We start from the raw sequence: 20,062 nt of genomic DNA on the forward strand, positions 1-20,062 counted from the left end.
TTGTAGCTGAAAGTACGTAGATTAATCCACTGTTATTGATAATAACAATAAACGGCCGGAACACTGTTAAAATCGCATTTAATCGCGGAGTACCACTATTTTTTTGAACGGTGGCGCCATCCGTGGCGAATCGGTGAAACTGCTAACCAATTATATGGCTAACAGTTTCAGTGATTCGCCACGGATGGCGCCACCGGTCGAAAGTATAGTGGTATTCCGCGATTAAATGCGATTTTAACAGTGTTCTGGTCGTTTATTGTTATTATCAATGACAGTAGATTAATCTACGTTCTTTTAGCTTCAAATTGAATGCTTGATCAAGACGTAACTTGTCCATAGAACGTTGGAAGAGCTATTTAAAATGAACTAAACGGGGTACACATCGCGAGATAGAGTGTCAACCGTTGTAAACAATTGAGATTTTAACAATGTTCTTGTAATTACTGGTTCCCATCTGCCAGAGAGTAGTAAGCTGCGTTTTTTAAACTTCGAATGTAATCCATGACGAGGAAAACTGATGGTCTTTTAGCAGTGTAAATTCGATCGAAAACTGCTGCAATTACATAACCACTAAACAGGCAACACTTTTCTTCGTCATGCATTACATTCGAAGTTTAAAGAATGTAGATTAGTACCCTATAACAGCTAATTCGTCTTGGTCAAGCACTCAACTTGTAGCTGGAAGAACGTAGATTAATCTCCTGTCAGTGGCAATAACAATAAACGACCAGAACACTGTTAAAATCACACTTTATTTGCAACGGTTGACAGTGTACTCGTCATGCGTACCCCGGTTAGTTCACTTTGGACAGCTCGTACACCGTTATACAGACAGCTTTCGTTTAGCCGAAGCACTCAATTTGTAGCTGAAAGTACGTAGATTAATCCACTGTGATTGATAATAACAATAAGCGACCAGAACACTGTTAAAATCGCATTTAATCGCGGAATAGCAATACTTTTTTGACCGGTGGCGCCATCCGTGGTGAATAGCTGAAACTGCTAGCCAATTATATGGCTAGCAGTTTCAGCAATTTGCCACGGATGGCGCCACCGGTCAAAAAAATAGTGGTATTCCGCGATTAAATGCAATTTTAACAGTGTTCTGGTTGTTTATTGTTATTTTCAATGACAGGGGATTAATCTACGTTCTTTGAGCTTGAAACTGAATGCTTGATCAAGACGTAACCCGTCCATATAACGTTGGAATAGCTATTCAAAGTGAACTAAACGGGGTTTGCGTTGCGAGATAGAGTGTCAACCGTTGCAAACAAATGAGATTTTAACAGTGTTCTGGTCGTTTATTGTTATTGCCACTAACAGAAGATTAATCTACGTTCTTTCAGCTACAAGCCGAGTGCTTGGTCAAGACGAATGCTGTCAGCATAACGTTGGAAGAGTTGTCCATAGTGATCTGAACGGGGTACACATGACGAGATCGTTACAAACAATTGTGATTTTAACAATGTTTTTATAATTACTGGTATCCAGCCGCTAGAAAGTACTAATGTACGTTCTTTAAACTTCGAATCTAATGCATGACGACGAAAAATGATGCCCGTTCAGCGGTGTAAATGCGATTGAATTAGGGTTGCCGCTCCATGAGGTAGCTGCGGTATTACAGGCATAATTAATTTGACTAATTCTATGGTTTTGCACTATTGGGTTCATGCATTAAGTCCTGAGGAACAATTTGAGACTACCAGTGTTCATTTTCAGCGCCTAATTACTGAGATATTCGCATTTTTCCATCACTAGGAATTCACACTCACCTGTCGGTATGATTTGGCTAGCGGTTTGAGCGAATTGCCACGGGTGGCGCCACCGTTAAAAAAAAAGTGGTACTCCGCGATTAAATGCGATTTTAACAGTGTTCTGGTCGTTTATTGCTATTCTCAATAACAGCGGATTAATCTATATACTTTCAGCTACAAATTGAATGCTTTATCTGAACGAAAGCTATCCGTATAACGGTGTAAGAGCTGTCGAAAGTAATCTAAACGGGGTACACATGACGAGATACAGTGTCAACCGTTGTAAAGAAATGCGATTTTAACAGTGTTCTGGTCGTTTATTGTTATTGCCACTGACAGGGAATTAATCGACGTTCTTTAAGCTACACGTCGAATGCTTTGTCAAGACGAATGCTGTCCATACAACGCCGTGAGACCTGTTCAAATATGAAGTAAACGAGGTGTGTTTGACGGGGTCCAGAGTCCAGTTACCCTCACGAGCAACCAAGGCTTCCAGTAGGGGAAAAACTAGCGTAGGGGAAGCGCCTCCCGTCACTTGATAAATTTATTTTATCTACTGATATAAATGTTAAGTCGAATGTTAATTTGGCATGAATTTCAATAACCCCCGACCCAACACCATTTAGGAATAACACATTTTAGGAAATAGTTTGGGATTTGTACGCGGTTGAATTCATTCATTAGTCGTAGGATATGGTGATGGTGTCGGGATTAATGAATAACGCATATGTATGATTTGACTGTTTTTTATTGAAAAAATTTGATGAAAATACACATTTTACAATAGTATTTGAATAAATTTCAGAACAATTGCCTTAAATATATATATATATATAAGTAGTATTTAAGGTAATTGTTCTGAAATTTATTCAAATACTATTGTAAAATGTGTATTTTCAAATTATTAAAACTTATAAAATATTGTAATTTATCCATGGCAAATAATTCTCTCTTCTGTAACTTGTAGATCTTCCGTAGAATCTTCAAAGCTTTTTAATGGTTTCACATAAGTTTGTCGCCGCAATTTTTATTCCTAGGGACATACGATAGATATATGTGAGTAATGAATTGCAGATTCCTCTACCAGAGACATGTATACCAGTGTATACCAACATTTACCTAGTCTGTGATAGGAGTAACGTAGAGTAATGGCATTTTTAATTAATCCTTGTTTGGCAGTGAGTTTATGTATTTTATTGTTTCATACGAGCGTAGCTCTCAATAAATATTCCGCCGATGCAAATGAGCCGAAATATGAGGATCCCCTGAAATTTCCAACCTCGCTTCGTGAGTTGGATAAACCGTTTCGGATGGCAAAATTAAATATAGTATGGATCAAAGCGAAAAACGTGAGTATCTATTAATTTTTAATATACCTATATATAATTCTGTACGTCCGACAAAATTATTCATAAATGGATTTTCTGCTAGCGTTTGACTGATACTAAACTCCAGTCAATATTCAGTGATTTAAAACTCCACGATAAGGAAGAAATTGCTTACAAGCATTTTAAGGCCGAAGAAAAAGATCCAAATGGCGAAGAAGAAGCACGTTTAAGAAAGAAACTTATTGGTGAGTAAAAAAAAATAGTTAAATAATTCCCATTTATTACCTTTGTTGCATACTATATAAGTTCCTGTGAGATGGAAGTATTGGGCCATTACAAAAGTTTGCACAATATTTTGTTCACATTACAGAAAATCAAATTCATATATTTGATATCAATTTCATATGATATAATATACAATACCAATTATGCATGTACATTATGATTCCAATGTTATTTTTTATTCTTGTCTCATTTTGTTAGATATGAATTAAAAGTACACAATGTAGGTTTATCAAGACATTTGTCATGTCTCAATAATAATTGTTGACTAAAGATCCGTATGTTGGATTTATAACATTTTTTTTGTGCGAAGGTATTATGAGTACATATGGATTATTGGAGCACTTTAATGAGACAGAGAATCCAGAATTATTGAAGACACATAAAGCATTGAACGATGGTAGTAATTATATTGCCAAAGATGTGTTTCAAGACAAAAGGTTGAATAAATTGTGGGTCAAGGCTGAAATGGGTGGTTTTACACGTGAGTATATTTTTTAATCTATAAACAAAGTGTTTGAAATGTGAATGTAAAAGGTTTATTTTCCTTAGATGAGGAACTACAGACTTTAAAAGAAGAATTCCAGCATCACCAAGATAAAATAGATGAGTACATGAGTCTTTTGAAAGATGTAGAAGCTGGGGATTCAGACATACATGAAAGTTAGTAATCTGGTCATGAAAGTTCAGTTAGTTCGATATGGGAATACTTATCATTCGTGTATCTATACATTCTAATTTAATGTTACAGTTAATAAATATTAAACATTAGAATAGTTAATAAATACATAACAGACTCGTGATTCTTGTCCAATACAATACATTTTATATTTAAATTATTTTAAAGATAGTCTTCATCTCAAGCCAAAGATCTGGAATGTCATAGAAAAGGAAGAAGAAATAACCAACGATGTTCCTGGACAGAAATTGGATTACTTAGGAAAGGCAGCACTACTTAGGTATGTAATAATATTAGTACCAGTGATAATAACTATTCTAACTACATAATTTTAGAGAGAAACACTTGGGCATCCGGGATGGATTCGACCGATTGGGTAGATTAACCGCTAAAGGTCCGAATGACAAACAGTTCATAGAACCCAAAGTGCAAGGGTTGTGGAGGTTTGTGCTAGAGGCTCCATTCTCTCCCGAAGAACGTGCTTCTCTGAAGGTGACAATATATCGAATGCTGTAATGTTTAATACAGTTTTTGTTATGCATATAGTACAAGGAATCTTACATATTCATTGCATTGTTTAGGAGGAACTTCATCATTACGAAGGAAGATTACTGAAGTTACGCCATCTACATACGGAAGCTGCTCTGGAAGCAGTACGACAAGGTCAACCTCATACTTTAGACAACATCACCATGCAACAACACATAAAAAAGCACGCAAGAACAGTTCAGAAGCTCCATAGGGATCTTGAAACAAGAATTATGCAGAAACATACTGAACTTTAACTTTAATATGTTCAAGTTTAATACATTCGAACTAACACACGACGAAAGAGATATGTATTGTATGAAGAATATTCCTAGAAGAGATCTAAAACAAGAATTTATGCAAACTTAAAAGTTATTTTATATATTTACATATCTGTATGAAATTTATATTTAAAAAGAAATAATGCGTATACACTAAAAAAATTACGGATACTTATAATTTTATCATGTTTGTTATAATAAAACTTTTATTGTATATTTCTGTCTCATTTCTTCTCTAATTGATTCACTGTTACTTAGTAACGCATGATACATCAATATTGCTATGACAATTCCTAAGCTTGGTACAACTTCAAATCTACTTTATAGTGTATAATTACGTTAATTACTGTTTAGTAAATTAGAACGCACAATACAATAAAAGTACACTATCTAAATAGCGCATAAGAATACATAACAACGATGGCAACAACGGTAAAAGATCGGGCTATTCCTACCATGGATACTCTGGTCAAATATGACAACCCAGTTTTAGACACAACACGTCCAGAAAAGGTTCAATAACTACGAATAAAATGTATTTTGTTACTTTTTCAAAAATACTAGCTAGTTTAATTGTAAATTTCGTTATTAAGACAGGTATCTAAAGAAACAGCACCAAAAATTGGAGGAACAGTGTGTAAAGTACAAACTACTCCTCCCACTGTTGATACAAGACACGAGACTATTGACATTTTAAACAGGATTCTTCCACCTAAGAAATGGGAAGAAGATGGACAAACATGGACTCAACGGGTAAAATAAACTTTATTAATAAAAGTATCCCAACTTAATTGTTTACGTATTCATTCTGAAATGTATGGTTCATACAGGTTTCAAGTACACCAGCAACAAGATTGGATGTTATTAATTTGCAAGAACAATTGGATATGAAGTTACAACAAAGGCAGGCCAGAGAAACTGGTCTTTGTCCTGTTCGCAGAGAGCTTTATACACAGTGTTTTGGTAAAATAGTCTTCTAATACTTTTTTAATTATCTTTTGGTTCTTTAATTTCATCTTAAAATTATCGAATATTATTTTGCAGATGAAATAATACGACAGGTTACTGTAAATTGCGCTGAACGTGGTATACTTTTACTTAGAATCCGGGATGAATTGAAAATGACATTAGCCGCGTATCAAATACTGTATCAGAGCAGTATTGCGTTTGGGATGCGAAAAGCTTTACAGGTGGGTACATAAATACAGTGTATTCGGACACACAAAGCTCCATTAATATTGTTATAGGCTGAACAGGGGAAAGAGGATTTAATAGCTACTGCGGATGAATTAAGATTGCAAAAAGCTGAATTGGAGAAAACTGTTGCTGAATTGAAGCAGAAATCTGAACAGGCTCAGAAGAGGGCCGCTGAGTTGAGGGAAGCTGGCGAAAAGAAACATATGGAGGAAATACAATTCCTTAAGAAGACAAATCAGCAATTGAAGGTAATAGAACAAACCTTGTTATTAACCTGGTTCTATGAAAATTCGTAAAATGGACGAATTAATAATTTTTTCAGACTCAGTTAGAGGGTGTTATTGCGCCGAAGAGATAAAAGTATTGTGAGTAATAAATAAAATTTTTAGTAGAGAAAAAGAATGCATATCAATACATATTAATATTATGACTACATTTTATTTACTATAACGCAGTAATGGGGTTAGTATAAAAAATGTTAGAAAGTTGCATTCATCTTCTTACTCTTATTTAAAATATCCAAATCAATTAGAAGAATTCCGCGATTGTACATTCTTCACGGTAAATTTGCACTTACATAAGTATACATCATTCTGTTTTAAAATTCATGTGTGTAACATTGTAAAACGTATAAATATTGCTTAATAGAAAACATAGATAAATAAATAATATATATAATTTTTCAACCTATAGTACCACGAACATTTGTATTCTGTATTTTGTCATTTCATATTTTTTATTATTTGTTTTCTTTTTGCCAATTAATGTTCCCTTTTTTAACATTACCTATGTGCGACAGGAGACAGTGTCATCTTTATAATCAGTTAAAATAATTAAGAATGAATTCAAGAACTTTAGAAATCGATAAAAATTATTATTGTTATTATTACATTCAATGTCGATGTAAAGTACCTTAAAACGTAAGAGCTGTTTCAAGGACATAAAGTTAATACAAAAGGTAATTCTTTAACCGATGGTTACAGTGTTAAAATTTTTGACAATGGACATGTTTTCTTCATAAACAAATAAACTACATCAATGAAATCCAGCAAAGGTTACATAAAACATGAACGCTATCAAACATTTTTAACATTGTACCTGTTACAGTTTTTATATTATATTTCAAATGACATTTATCATAATTACAGTAGAATCTCCGTATCCCCGGTTTCACTTATCCGCGGTTAATCGCGGTCCGAAAAGGTTGCATACAACTATGTAATCTATCTCAAATAAGTCTGCATAAAAATCAAATAAAATATCATCATAGGAATTTATAGCATGTACAACACACAGACACATATACATAAGTACGTATACGTATATGTGTATGTATGGATGTACACTGATGTGCAAAGTTAGCATTCGCTACAGGAAAAAGCGAAGTTTTACAATTCTTGCAGTTTCCATTACTCGAAAAACTAATTTTTAGACAAAAATTCATTTGTTTTTATAGATTTATTAATAAATTTACCAATATTTCAAAATAACTATTATCCCCTGCGGAAACTGCGCTTACACGTATTTCTACGTTTCATACGTTTGTACATATATAATAGGGTTTGCTACTATCTGCGGATTTCGACATCCGCGGAAGGCCTTAGAACTTGGAACCAATCCCCCGCAGACACAGGGGTCTTACTGTACATTAATAGTGATGTTATATTTAATGCATGACAACTTTCCTCTCGTATACAAATTTTCTAAGAGTTATCTATTAAAAGTTTGTTTTTTAAAATAGTCCCATAAAGATATATGTAATTAATATTGGCACTTTACCATTTTTTAATTTCATTTTAACCATGGAATCATTGAATTTATCATAGACCGTATAATATGTAGAAAGTATGTGAAGTCACACCCAACAAGCATATAAGGAAAGTTGTTTTTGTTTTTTTCGCATAATGTTACAAATAATGTAGTGTTTGGTCCCGCTCCCAAAATCGCACTTTACACCGCAGTCAATTAGTGTTCTTGTTTCAATTAATATTCATTTATGTTACATGCTGTATGTGTAATTTGAAAGATTCTTAACAATAATGGTCTTCTTTATTTAAAAAAAGTGTATACGATCCATATAAAATATTATCTTCGTACTTAAGATCACCAGTAAATATGTTAAGAATGAAAATGTTACGACATAGGTAAGTAGTAAAAATTATTTCCTCTAGTTTACATATTGCATTTTTAAATTAGATAATTGTTAATTACGTATAATGCTAGTTGTTGTTGCCGAACATGCCGCTTTTCTATGCATATTATGACGAATTGAACGTAAATTGTTTAATTATAAAATTCACTCCTACATTCATACATCGTGAAATAGGAGTATAACTAGCGTCTGCACGAATAAATTAAAACGAATAAAATCGTCACGAATATTACGGTATATTTAAAACAATTTAAAAGTTTAATAGTCGTGTTTATTATAATAGTGACAACGTTGACATTAAACTGAATAGTAATTTCATTTAAACATATATGTATATGTATGTATATCCGGTATATCCGTTCCTAAAGATGGGTGATTAAAAAATGTTGATGTTCAACAATGAGATTAAATACAATGTGCTTTTTAAAATGAATCTCAGGATGGATTAAAACAGCATTATATAACACATATATTAATTTACTTAATTCTAAAGGGAAATAAATAAAATACTTTACAAATCACAAAAGCTAGATTGTGATCCACATTATTAATTTAACTTTTGATGCTAACTAAATATAACATATGTGTGGCGGTTATAGAACTGCCACCACATCCATGTTATTTTTCGCATATGGTTTTCGTAACTTTCACTTTTCGAATCTTTCATATACGCTACGATTTTTTGCCTATTCTTTTCTTGTGAATTTCTCAAGGGTTAGGTTTGTGCAGTTTTTTCGCCATGCACATTTACTGAACAGGTTTGGACGATTCTGCTTACTTTTACATTCCCTTTCTTTGCATTTCCTTAGATATTCCAAAACTCTTTCCTTGCATTGCTTCCCGTTTTCACTTCCGCGTAACTACCTCGTCACAGTATTTTCCGGTTTACTTTTGGTTTCTATTCTCATGCACACCGCAAGAAACGATTTGGGAATTGATTTAATTGATTACATGGACTTGACCTACTGGAATGCTACAAGTCATTTATGGGCTACCATTACAAACTTTTATGATACCCAATGTCGAATTGTAAACCCTCAATATGGATATAATTGGTCCAGAATAATCAATCACGGTTATTTCAGAGGTTTTTCTTCCGAAGAAAACTCATTTTTGTAGCAACTGTCCTCGTTGTAGTTAGCGAGAAAATACAAGGAATAGCTAACCAATTGTACAATTTAATTGAAATGTTTCAATTATGTATTCCAAAATATTTAGTATTTTCTGTATATTCTACGTAAATAAATACTCGTCAGTGGTATTACTTGTACTTTATACATACAACAGCACTTTTTCCATTAGTTTCGATTCGAGAATAAGAAACACCGACTGTGGTCATGTATTACAAGAAAAATTATAAAAGGGAATGTGCATTATTTTTTACATAGATTACTGTAAAGTTTTAAATCACATGACTTCTCCCATGACATGACATTAATAAATATATTATATAAAATAATTACTGACAGTACTACTGATAGTAAAAATACTATTTGCAACATTACATACTTGCCTTACGAAGAATTTTCTTTATAAATAGCTTTTCCAATATTGAGATATATTTCTATAAAAGATATATACGTAGTAGTTTCAATTTATGAAATATAGTTACTATAAAATAGAAATTTTACAAAATATGAAACATGAAAACTGATTATTGATTGTTATGCTGCACCAGTGTCCACTGAAAATACGGTACTAAAATTAATAAAAATAATGCATTATTCAAAACAATAAGCTAATACCAGAATTATAGCACGGTTCATGTGAAAAATAAATGTAATTCAGAATGCACCTAGTGAATTACGTTAAGTAATGGATATAAAATTGTATCTTATGCGTATATGTTTGTATGCTTCGAAACGGCAATGCGCAATGAAGGATCTGTAATACTATATGCACCAATACAGCAGGGTTCTGAAGTGTGGAAAGTTGGTATAACACAAAATTTGTATTATTGGAACACACTTTTGGGACGTGAACCACAAGGAAACAATCACCAATTTCCTTGTATACCCGTCTTTTCATTTTTGCACCGATATATTTGCATTTTACGGTCAATGGCGACCTTTTTTCGAACGTTTTCTCTTCTTTTTCTTCGTAGTAACAACAGTGTTTGCACTGATTTTAGGAGCGACACCGTCGGCGGCACTTGTAGTTATAATCGTTTCAGTTTTCTTTTGCGGACTACTCACAACAGAAGACTGTCCCGTAATTTCTTCACTTTCGCTCTCACCTTCGCTGGCTCCTGTCCCAGTAATACTTTCAACGTCATCCTCTGCGTTACTTAACTCCAGTGAAATAATCTTTTCTCGCAGAGTTTCAACCTAGTTACACGAATAAAATCATCGTGAATACGAGAGAAATACCATCATTCAACGGTAAAGAAAAACAGAAATTTCTTTGCATTATATTCTATCAAATGAATTCAATTATATACTTTACAGCAGTGTTACAGCAATAATAAATATATACCGTTACCATCAAAGTAACTACAAGAAAGTATCAATCGAAGGAAATACTTGGACATGCTTAAGAAACTATTATAAGAAAAACCAATAGTAGAGCATTTACCAATAGTATGAGTAGAGTTTGTTAGTGATCAGTGGAAATGAAATCAATTGCTCAAGGTGGTGCAGGTTGCACTTCCATGGTCAATGTTGGATTCTTGGAACAACAAACATAACCGTTGGACTAAATATTTCCATTTGTATTTTGTGCAATGAAGCAAAATGTTTTTAAGAGCAGCATGCGCGCACACGCACGCGCACACACACACACACACACACACACACACAGAGAGAGACACATCATACGTACATACACAGATTCACACACAAAATAAATTCAATTTGTTTCTTAAGACAGGGCTGTGGAACTTCTTCCCCGCCGAGAGCCACACGAGCCCTTACTCCCAGTCGGCCGCTTCACCCACCATCAACAGCCTAGCCAGTACACCATGCATACTCGTCTTACCTCGTACGACTAAAGACGTCGTACGACGGAGTCAGATGAAGGTGGTGGGTGTCGATTTCCGACAGCTCAGCGAGGAAGGCAAGTCGGGAAAGGAGCCGCCAGTTAAACAGCCCTGTCTTAAGATATGAACATATTAAAAAATACAGGTGTATATCTAAAAATTTATCTAAAGTTTATAAAAACTATCCGATTTCAAAGTTTTCTTAAAAAACTGAGAACCTTTCCAGGCGATTTTCGATTAGATTCTAATTGTACAGGAACGTAAATTGACTACAAGTGAGTCGTGAGAAAGCGACTCGGTCAGTATATCACTATTACATTATATAATAAATAAAAAGGGCTTTGAATGTTCAATACGATAAGCTAGGGACAGCTAATATATAAACCAAAACAAAAAAGACAGCGCACCAGCTATCAGACCATTTTATGCTTCTCACACAAACCGTTTCTAACCGGGTGATGTGGATCAGAAGGTAATCAATCCGGTGCTTATTATTCTGTGCAAATTTTAGAGAGTCTATAGTACCTGTCGCTCAATGAGCTTCTCGACGTATTCGACCGTTCTCACGCGACGTTCACCCGTCACCTCATCCACATACTCCTCGGTACGTCGAGTGACCTTCTCGTCCACTACTTTTTCTGATTCGCGTATCTCTTTAGGGGGACCCACCTTGCTGCGTACAGCAAGTTTGGGGAAATCTGCACTAGACGGCCGTAACGTAGTAGTGAACTATATGATAGCAAGACAAAGAAGGCGGTGTTGTAGTTAAGAAAACATTGGAGTACACGGACACTAAGTTAGAGCGACAAGACAACGACGAGCAAAGAAGACAATTAGTAAATGGTTTTTCTGGTTAAATCGAGTATAAATGGATAATACTTGGTTAATTCGTTTCAGACACATCGTTAGATTACGTTGGTTACTGATAATAATCATTAGATGCGAGTGTGCTTCTCATATGCTTACATCGGCTGGCTTTTCGGATTCTAGAACAGGAGTGACAGCATCGATCGAATCTTGTAGCGTGTTTATTTTGTTCGTGGTGTCCATCATTTCGCTCATTTTCTTTATTACTATTTGCGCTTGAAGGGCATCCTACAAGTAAAGTAAAACTGTTATCAATCGAAACACAGAATTTTAACACAGTCTGCAACCGCACCATTCGTTTCATAGTCTATAAATTTGTTCTTGTGCGGCTATAGAGCGTTAACGAGACGAGAATATTAAATGAAACGACGATTATTTTACTTGTTCAAGAGACTTCAATCGTGCCTGTCTCCACGCCGCACGTTTCTCTGCTCTGAGTGCTCTCTGCTCAGCAGGACTCAAATGGCTCTCTTCATCTTCGTCCGACATAATACCCTACAAATGAGGAAAGCTGTTACAGAAGAAATACGCCTTTACAATACAGTTTTATTTACTATTTCAAAATAAATATGTAATTATATATATATATATATATATATATATGTGTGTGCGTGTGCGTGTGTGTGTGTGTTCGTCTGTCTGTTTCTTGTATTCACATTGAATCATTTCAATCGATTATCAACATCCCAATACAGTGATTTAAGCTTTGATACCTTGTTAAAATATTTACACAACGAAAGAATATAAGCCACTTTTAAAACGCTTCGATCTGTCCAATTTTCCTCGAAACGGTTCGGAACGTGCGTGATTCGTTTATGAATAAAAATGAATTGCAATGATTAAAAAGATTCAATAAAATCAATACCTCCTGTACCAATCTCTCCTTCAAACGTCGTTCCGCTTTTGCTGTCCGTACACTGCTTGGAAGATTCTGCAGAATGGGGATCGAACTTCGCGAGCTCAGTCGGCTACTGCAAGGTAACGAGCATGCACACTGACAAATCATATACATGTGCCAAAGTATGAATGTTTTATTCGTAAAAAAAAAGGAGGTACAAAAGCGACGTTCAAGTGTGTACAAAGGCGGAAAGGATATTACATGACTTATGTACAAAACAATAAAAATTACAAAATTGGGCTACACTACACAACAACTAAGTCTAGTGGATAATAATAGGTGCTAAGAGAGATTCTAAAAAATAATTATACGTGCGCAAACACCACCCGAATGGAGATGAGTATTGCTTTTATAAATAAAAACAAAAACCGTCGACGAACGTTATCTGTTTTAATAAATAATAACTAAATAGACTACGGATGTGTATGCATACGGAAACATTTTAACAAATTTGAACGAAGCGTTTATTCTATAATTTAATAAAGGAAGCAAATTCCTATGTAATTCATCGAAGAAATGTGAATTTACATAAAAATCCGCAGTTCAGTAATGTAATAACTATTCTTCAGAATCTTTAATGTGCATTTGCTTGCAGTGCATATGATGAACATGTGCTGAAGCGTACGTTTTCGTGCGCGTTGAAATGTACATTTCAATACACACAATCCTCGTAAAACCTATCACCTTTTGTCTTATTAAGTGAGTACACTAAATGTATATGCCTATGTAAGCATAACCACAACCTTAACTGCAAGGTACAATATGAATGGTGACCTCATAAGCCTGTATACAAATGTACGTTATCTCATAAAGAAAAGCAATCGCTAACACATAACAAAAACATTTGTACGCTTGTTCTAATAAGCATGCATAACGTAATAAAATAATATTCAAAACAAGAAGCACCCGTTTATAAAATATATACACGTAAAAATATGAATTTCTCGCAGGTATAAAGAAAAATACTGATATGTACACAATGCTCAGTCACCCTGTAACGTTCATATGTGATATCAAAACACCGATTGATACCATTTGATACTTTTCTAAGATATAAACTGACTATAGAAATGCTATCTTCTGCACTAGATTCTGAAGCATCACTTAACAGTCGATTTTACAATTTGGTAATGAAATGAAGTATTTTCTTTTTTAATTAAAGAGTAGCTGCCTCGTGAAATACTTATACATAATGAAAGGAGTCTATTTTCAACATCTTACAACTGGAAAATATCATTTGTATAATTACATTATATTATACTTCTATATACAGAAATATGTTTAAAATACTAATGTGCATTAAGTAGAGAAGTGCAGTAATACTCATGTAAGTAAAATACATTAATGTAAATTAATTCTCTTATTGTGTTTGTGATAAGTGATCACGACCTGTCGAGACCTAGCTCGCTAAGACAATGTTTAATGAATTGATATAATTTACAAATGAATTGAACTTATTAATTTTCAATTCGGCCTGCGTCAAAATGAAATCAATTAAAATACCAATTTTTATCATTATTGTTAGAAATTGAGCTTTCTGAAGTAGATCAATAAAAAAGATTATATCGTGTTCAGAATTCATTTTTTATGTACAGTTGTCAATTGTCCCTGTTTTCCGTTCTCTTTTTTCTTTTTATCATTGAATTGTATATGCAGACGCGAAGAGATCGAAACAAAGAAAGAAATAAAAGGGTAAAAAGAATTTTAATCACCACACTGTCAAATGCGGAATGAGTACAACTTAGCTTACTTAGGTCGTCGATTATCCTGATCTTCTAGTGCTTCCTCCAAATCTTCTAGACCTTCGTTTTCATCAAGTTGTGCCCAACACTTTAATTCGTCCCGCGTCAACGTGGCGATTTTCTTTTCTAAATATAGATAACAATAATTAACGATAGCATAAACTAGTCGTGTACCAAATGAATGAAACGAAAAGCCATGAGGAACTCACCTTCTTCCTGTTTCATTTTTTCTACTTCATCCTGACTGAGGAAACTGAATACTTTGTCTAAAAAGAGATGTAGAAATAATGTACATGGGTATTCGCGTTATCTTGAATTCATTTGATTAAATACTTCAACAAATATCGAACCTGGCTTAGGGGATGGCTTTAAATGTTCCTCCATGGCACTTTCAAACAATTTCTTCTTATCGCTAACTGACATCTTTACTAAGGGCGGTGTTGGTGATGTTGTCGGTGAAAGCTGTATATTGAAACATTATATTACTAACAGAACGCTGTAAAATGAACTCAATAATACAACAATATAATAACAGAGATGCATGCAGAAGTCTTTTTCATTATAGTGTATCACTTTTTCTTATAATCGGAATGCAACCAATAGAATTTTGCTCAATATACATACTTGAACCTGTTGCATGCATGCCAATGTATGAATATTATCCAGCATGTAATTTGTGTAATGAATGAACAATTTAGTTACACTAGTAAGCCCCAGCAAAGTCATTTTTTTTCAAGTTAAGAATTCCTCTGTCGTTATATTGCAAAATAAGAGGAATAATAATCATCGGAGATGATTCCATTGGTGCCCCCTATTATTATGTGTACCAATAAGTAATCTAGTTGTTCTAGACGAAATTACAATTCCCTTTTATGGAAGTGAAAGACCCTATATAATGTTTAAATTGTACTCACAATAATTTTCCAGCACTTTGCATCAATTTGATTCGGTGAAATGTCTGGACGATACTTTTTAATATATATATATATTGCGCGCGCGCGCAGGCACACACACACACGTCTCTTAATTTAAAAAAGTATCGTGGATTACTTATTGGTTCACCTACTAGAAACGCGAATTCCGTTCAACGACAGTGAAATCCTACGAGTGAAACGTATCAGCATTCTTGGTACAGAATGTCGTATAAGAGTGTGTACCGCGTTAGTGCTAGTTAAACATGCTTCTTAAACCCACCTCAACCTGAATATTCCCATCAACAGAGCGTGCGTTCTGTCGTTTGCTAAAGGAGGTCAAAGTGCCAAAATGCCGGAGGGATTCAGGAGCGGTAAGAGGCGTCGGGGGAAGTTTGAAACGAGCATGAGTCTCGGTGGGACTATGGTAGACTTGCTTGTAAGAAACGATTTGTGGCTCGGAGGTGAATTTGTCATGCAAGAGAAAAGGTTGCTTCTCTTTGATTACAGTGGGAGAAGAATGATCGACTGATCGTTTCGAAACAGGAGGAAGATCAGCGAAGGTTATGCTACGTTTTGGTATAGAGCTCTTTTTCTTTGGTGAGGGTAAGGTTCTGGCAGTAGAGGTACGATCGAGTTTCGTTGTTGGTTTAAGAACAGAGACCGGAGACTTGGTTGACGAATAATCCGTTGGCGTTCCAGCTCTCTCTTTCCTTAGTGACTAAGTAAATAACACGAAGAATTGTATTAGTAAAATTAATGCAACCTCTTGATGCAAGCTAATCTACAAGAAAAAATGTAATAATGATCAACTACAGAACCATCGGCATAATAGAGCAACACTAAGATTAATTTCTATGCTACTGTTACAACCAGTATATACGCATCTTCCTTCGTTTCTAATCTCGAGACATTGACAATTGTACTTTAAAAACAGATTTATTTTCAGTACTACATCTCATACAAAATCTATATCAGAATTAAAAAGGAATCGGTCTCGAACTTATTTATCCAATCATCTTTTTCCTCTTGTTTTTGTTTTCTTTTTACCATCTATACATTCAGTATTATATCAATTGTACTATTATTGCAACAATTCATGCAGCTTTGCGCATAATCTTGCTCTGTATACCCTTCCAATGATTTTAAGTGTATTAAAATCGTTTTCTTTTTATAAAGTAACTTCGCAATTTGTACCCTATCCTTCATCCCTCCACATACGTATATCAATGCATCTCAAGAAATTCTGAAGTGATACAATTAGTTGATCTTTTATCCCGGATTGCAACTCAATTAGCAGAAACTGTAATCTTCTCTGCGTCGCTGAATATGAACATGAAAAATGTGTTCTCTCGCGAACGATAATATATCAACGGGATAAACGTAACTGTTTTCAGAAGAACTTGGTGCATCGACACATCCGAATAAAGCACTGCATTTATTTTCTTCTCCTTATTCGCGTCGGTCAACTGGAACTTCAACAGTAACATTGTTTTCTTTTGTTCTTTTTAGTTAGATAAATACTATCTTATCTTTATATATTTCATAATAATATATAAACATCTGGTCCATTAGATTTATATCAACATATAACATTTATAGAAAATTTGGAGAATACAATACACACTTATTTTTATATTTCAATAATGATATGAGTTCACTGTAGCCAGCAACCATTCAAGCTGGCATTTGTAACTCAAAAGAAATGCTAGATGTACAGACACCTTAACAAATAATATTTCACACCTCGAAAGACATTTCATTTCATCATCATTTTCCTTTTCCACTTTTTAACTGTACATTGTATAGTAAATCAAATGATTAAAACTTGATATTTTTGGGTATGTTCCCTAGCCAATGATACACACATTTATGATCTCGTGTCACACCAAATGAATGAAAAATGTATAAAACAGAAGATTACCTATGTAATCACAGAGAACAAACTGTGCTCTATAAAATAGTGTTCATACTTCTGGAAGTAGTAAAATATCTTCTTCTAACACGAACTAGTATGTTAATAATATAATAAAAAAATACACAGAAATTAAAATAATTGCAAAAGATTTCCTTTTCTTTTCATTTCAACAAACAACAAATATTTCTGACACCTGCTCATTCTGAATATTCTTTTCTAATAAAACCAAAATCATTCATTTAATTCAAAAAACAAGGTAACTCCAAAGACACACTTAAACACACTCAACTATTGAGATTTTCTAGAGTTTTTGTTCAATTTCCTAAGTAGGACGAGTTATTCACTGTCATTACAGTTCTTCTTTCTTACTTTCAGTAGCTTCTGATATAATACCCAATGGAAGTTCACGCAGTATTGTTTTAAGCTCAAGAAATTACAACAATCACCCGTCGTACGTCTCTAACATTTATAAAATAGACTGCAAAACAATTCTAAGAATCAATGTACAAATATAGCTAAAAAATATCCGTTAAAAACGTGGGAAGTTCTTGTCTAACTTCGACCTCTGTCTACCTATCACAGAAATATTTTTCTCATGTTCATCTTTCAACCGATTATCCACGAACGAAGAAGCGATGAATATTATGTACACGAGAGAGTCTCTAGCTAAGGAAGATATATCACACTTTTCTGTGACGATTAAAAATCTTATCCCCCCCGTACCGGACCGAAAAAGCAAGAAACCAATCACAGAACCAACCCATCCACAGTCAGCATTTTCGCAATAATACACTTAACATTAAGTATAATGGCAGTATCAGTAACAAACGGAGTAACGATAGTTAAAATTGTATATAACAATGATACCCATGAAACGCAACAAACAGTGATTATATGCAAGTTAAGGGGTCTTCCTACTTTAGCGTTCAACAAGATGGGTCACTTTGAAAACCTTCTTTTTAAAGAAACTGCAGGTTTTCTTATTTTTGATAATGCTCCTAGAGAAACCGCGGGTAGTTCGTCCATTGAAGTTGAACATTAAGTAGCGTCAAGTTTTTGGGGTCTTGAGTCTAACTTCTTGGGAATAGACCAAAAAACGAGACTGTAACAGCACTTGGTAAGATATAGATTTCATTAAAAATAAAGGTTCAGCAATGTGTCCTTGGGATGCTGGATTTTTAGAAAATAGAATAGGACAAATTGGACTTTTTTTTTTCAACTCTCTACTATAGTAGAAAGATCCCATAACGACATGAATATTCCTTAGAGTAATTTATTATGGCACAGTCCCGCGGATTCAGAGGTATGGACGTAGACACAGGGGAAATGAGTAGAGGATCGAACGACTCACTCCTGTTAGAGGGCAGCCAAAGTAGCGCTATCACCGTCCACTGTCTGTAAACACGTGAAATATCTCTTGTTTTGCTGCTCAGGAGAGCATGCGACGCTAAAAACACCGACAAAATGTACACTTCATGCGTCACATATGAACAAGTAAGTAATGAGACTCATGAACTAGTGATATTGACAGAGGGCAAATAATAAAGGTTTCTTTTTCATCAGTGACAATTGAAAAAGTCTATCTACATTTACGGTGAGTGTAAATTTAAAGCATAAAATTATCGAAAAAAGTTAACTTTGTTTTCCCTGTAATACGAACTATGAATCGGTACGTTAATGTTGACGTCAAGAACACTGTACTCGATTCGCCTCTTTTTTTTTCTGTTACTATTATAAGTACAGTATAATGTATAAATGTACGTGATTTATAAATACTAATGATGAGAAATTAAACACATTTAAGTGAAAGAAATAACTTTTCATGCTTATGCAAACATGTATACGAGTGTACAGAAATGCCTAATTTACGATTCATTGATAAAGGATGGAAAGAATTCTTAATTTTGTCAGTTCTAGTGTAGTCATATCATGTATTCAGTCAAATGTATAATAGGCAAGAGCTGGGCTTTTAATTGGTATCGTTATACCATAATAATTGTTCTATTCCCAAAGTATGTAATCAAGGTGTATAATTCTTCAATATTCTCATTCACAGAATGAATGTCTTATACGTGTTCCTCCTTTTGTTTAAATGCCATTAATAAAGATTGTGTAATATGTTTATCAATAAATTATACATGTATGTATCCACATACATGCACATTATTATGTATGAAGAGACAAATGTACAATCTTCAACTACTAATAAAATATTGTATGTAACGGGACATGCACGCTTTTTAAAGTCAAACTCAAAATGAAAGGCGGCAATAGTAGTAATTGTTCTATAAGTAAACTATAGGGTATAAATGGAAAAAAAAGGAAAAGGCAACATTTTCATAAAATAAATCTTTAGTTAAGGAACAAACCAAGCAGATAGATATGTATTATGGAAATTTCTCAATTAACATTCATAAATTATTTATAACCAGTAATATTCTACGGTAAACCAAAAGAAACTCATAACCATTTAACTGTATCAAAGATACCCTTACAGAAAATTGAAATACTACAGCATTCGCATAAATGATGTATCGTTAGTCAAATT

At 34.0% G+C, this 20,062-nt stretch overlaps 3 protein-coding genes across 3 annotated transcripts in view; 2 read left to right on the forward strand and 1 right to left on the reverse strand.

Moving 5' to 3' along the window:
* The first annotated feature begins 2,759 nt into the window (after positions 1 to 2,759).
* On the forward strand, positions 2,760 to 4,998 carry LOC107187251 (alpha-2-macroglobulin receptor-associated protein). Its single transcript, XM_015575288.1, has 7 exons — positions 2,760 to 3,103; positions 3,186 to 3,327; positions 3,678 to 3,848; positions 3,917 to 4,027; positions 4,212 to 4,323; positions 4,379 to 4,535; positions 4,625 to 4,998. The coding sequence occupies exons 1-7, from the start codon at positions 2,903 to 2,905 to the stop codon at positions 4,826 to 4,828; spliced, it is 1,098 nt and encodes a 365-aa protein (XP_015430774.1). The 5' UTR covers positions 2,760 to 2,902; the 3' UTR covers positions 4,829 to 4,998.
* Positions 4,999 to 5,272: 274 nt separating this feature from the next.
* On the forward strand, positions 5,273 to 6,407 carry LOC107187270 (33 kDa inner dynein arm light chain, axonemal). Its single transcript, XM_015575308.1, has 6 exons — positions 5,273 to 5,365; positions 5,450 to 5,605; positions 5,683 to 5,815; positions 5,897 to 6,042; positions 6,100 to 6,297; positions 6,372 to 6,407. The coding sequence occupies exons 1-6, from the start codon at positions 5,273 to 5,275 to the stop codon at positions 6,405 to 6,407; spliced, it is 762 nt and encodes a 253-aa protein (XP_015430794.1).
* A 3,471-nt stretch (positions 6,408 to 9,878) lies between these two features.
* LOC107187285 (protein lap4) overlaps positions 9,879 to 20,062 on the reverse strand; it is a 40,422-nt gene continuing 30,238 nt past the window's right edge. Inside the window, 9 exon segments of the mRNA XM_015575347.1 lie at positions 9,879 to 10,528; positions 11,704 to 11,907; positions 12,145 to 12,273; positions 12,427 to 12,540; positions 12,911 to 13,016; positions 14,694 to 14,811; positions 14,895 to 14,951; positions 15,036 to 15,147; positions 15,880 to 16,317. Of these exon segments, the coding sequence (XP_015430833.1) occupies positions 10,259 to 10,528; positions 11,704 to 11,907; positions 12,145 to 12,273; positions 12,427 to 12,540; positions 12,911 to 13,016; positions 14,694 to 14,811; positions 14,895 to 14,951; positions 15,036 to 15,147; positions 15,880 to 16,317 (1,548 nt within the window). The 3' untranslated portion in view covers positions 9,879 to 10,258.

This window comes from Dufourea novaeangliae, unplaced genomic scaffold (assembly GCF_001272555.1).
Source record: "Dufourea novaeangliae isolate 0120121106 unplaced genomic scaffold, ASM127255v1 scaffold99, whole genome shotgun sequence".
Lineage (NCBI taxonomy): Eukaryota > Metazoa > Arthropoda > Insecta > Hymenoptera > Halictidae > Dufourea > Dufourea novaeangliae.

Excerpts from the sequence above, each read along its gene's own strand:
- LOC107187251 (XM_015575288.1), top strand. The coding sequence starts at position 2,903 with ATGGCATTTTTAATTAATCCTTGTTTGGCAGTGAGTTTATGTATTTTA. Across the intron at positions 4,028-4,211 it reads GGATTCAGACATACATGAAA|ATAGTCTTCATCTCAAGCCA; the intron begins GTTAGTAATCTG and ends ATTATTTTAAAG. Across the intron at positions 4,324-4,378 it reads GGAAAGGCAGCACTACTTAG|AGAGAAACACTTGGGCATCC; the intron begins GTATGTAATAAT and ends ACATAATTTTAG.
- LOC107187270 (XM_015575308.1), top strand. The coding sequence starts at position 5,273 with ATGGCAACAACGGTAAAAGATCGGGCTATTCCTACCATGGATACTCTG. Across the intron at positions 5,366-5,449 it reads ACACAACACGTCCAGAAAAG|GTATCTAAAGAAACAGCACC; the intron begins GTTCAATAACTA and ends TTATTAAGACAG. Across the intron at positions 5,606-5,682 it reads GACAAACATGGACTCAACGG|GTTTCAAGTACACCAGCAAC; the intron begins GTAAAATAAACT and ends TGGTTCATACAG.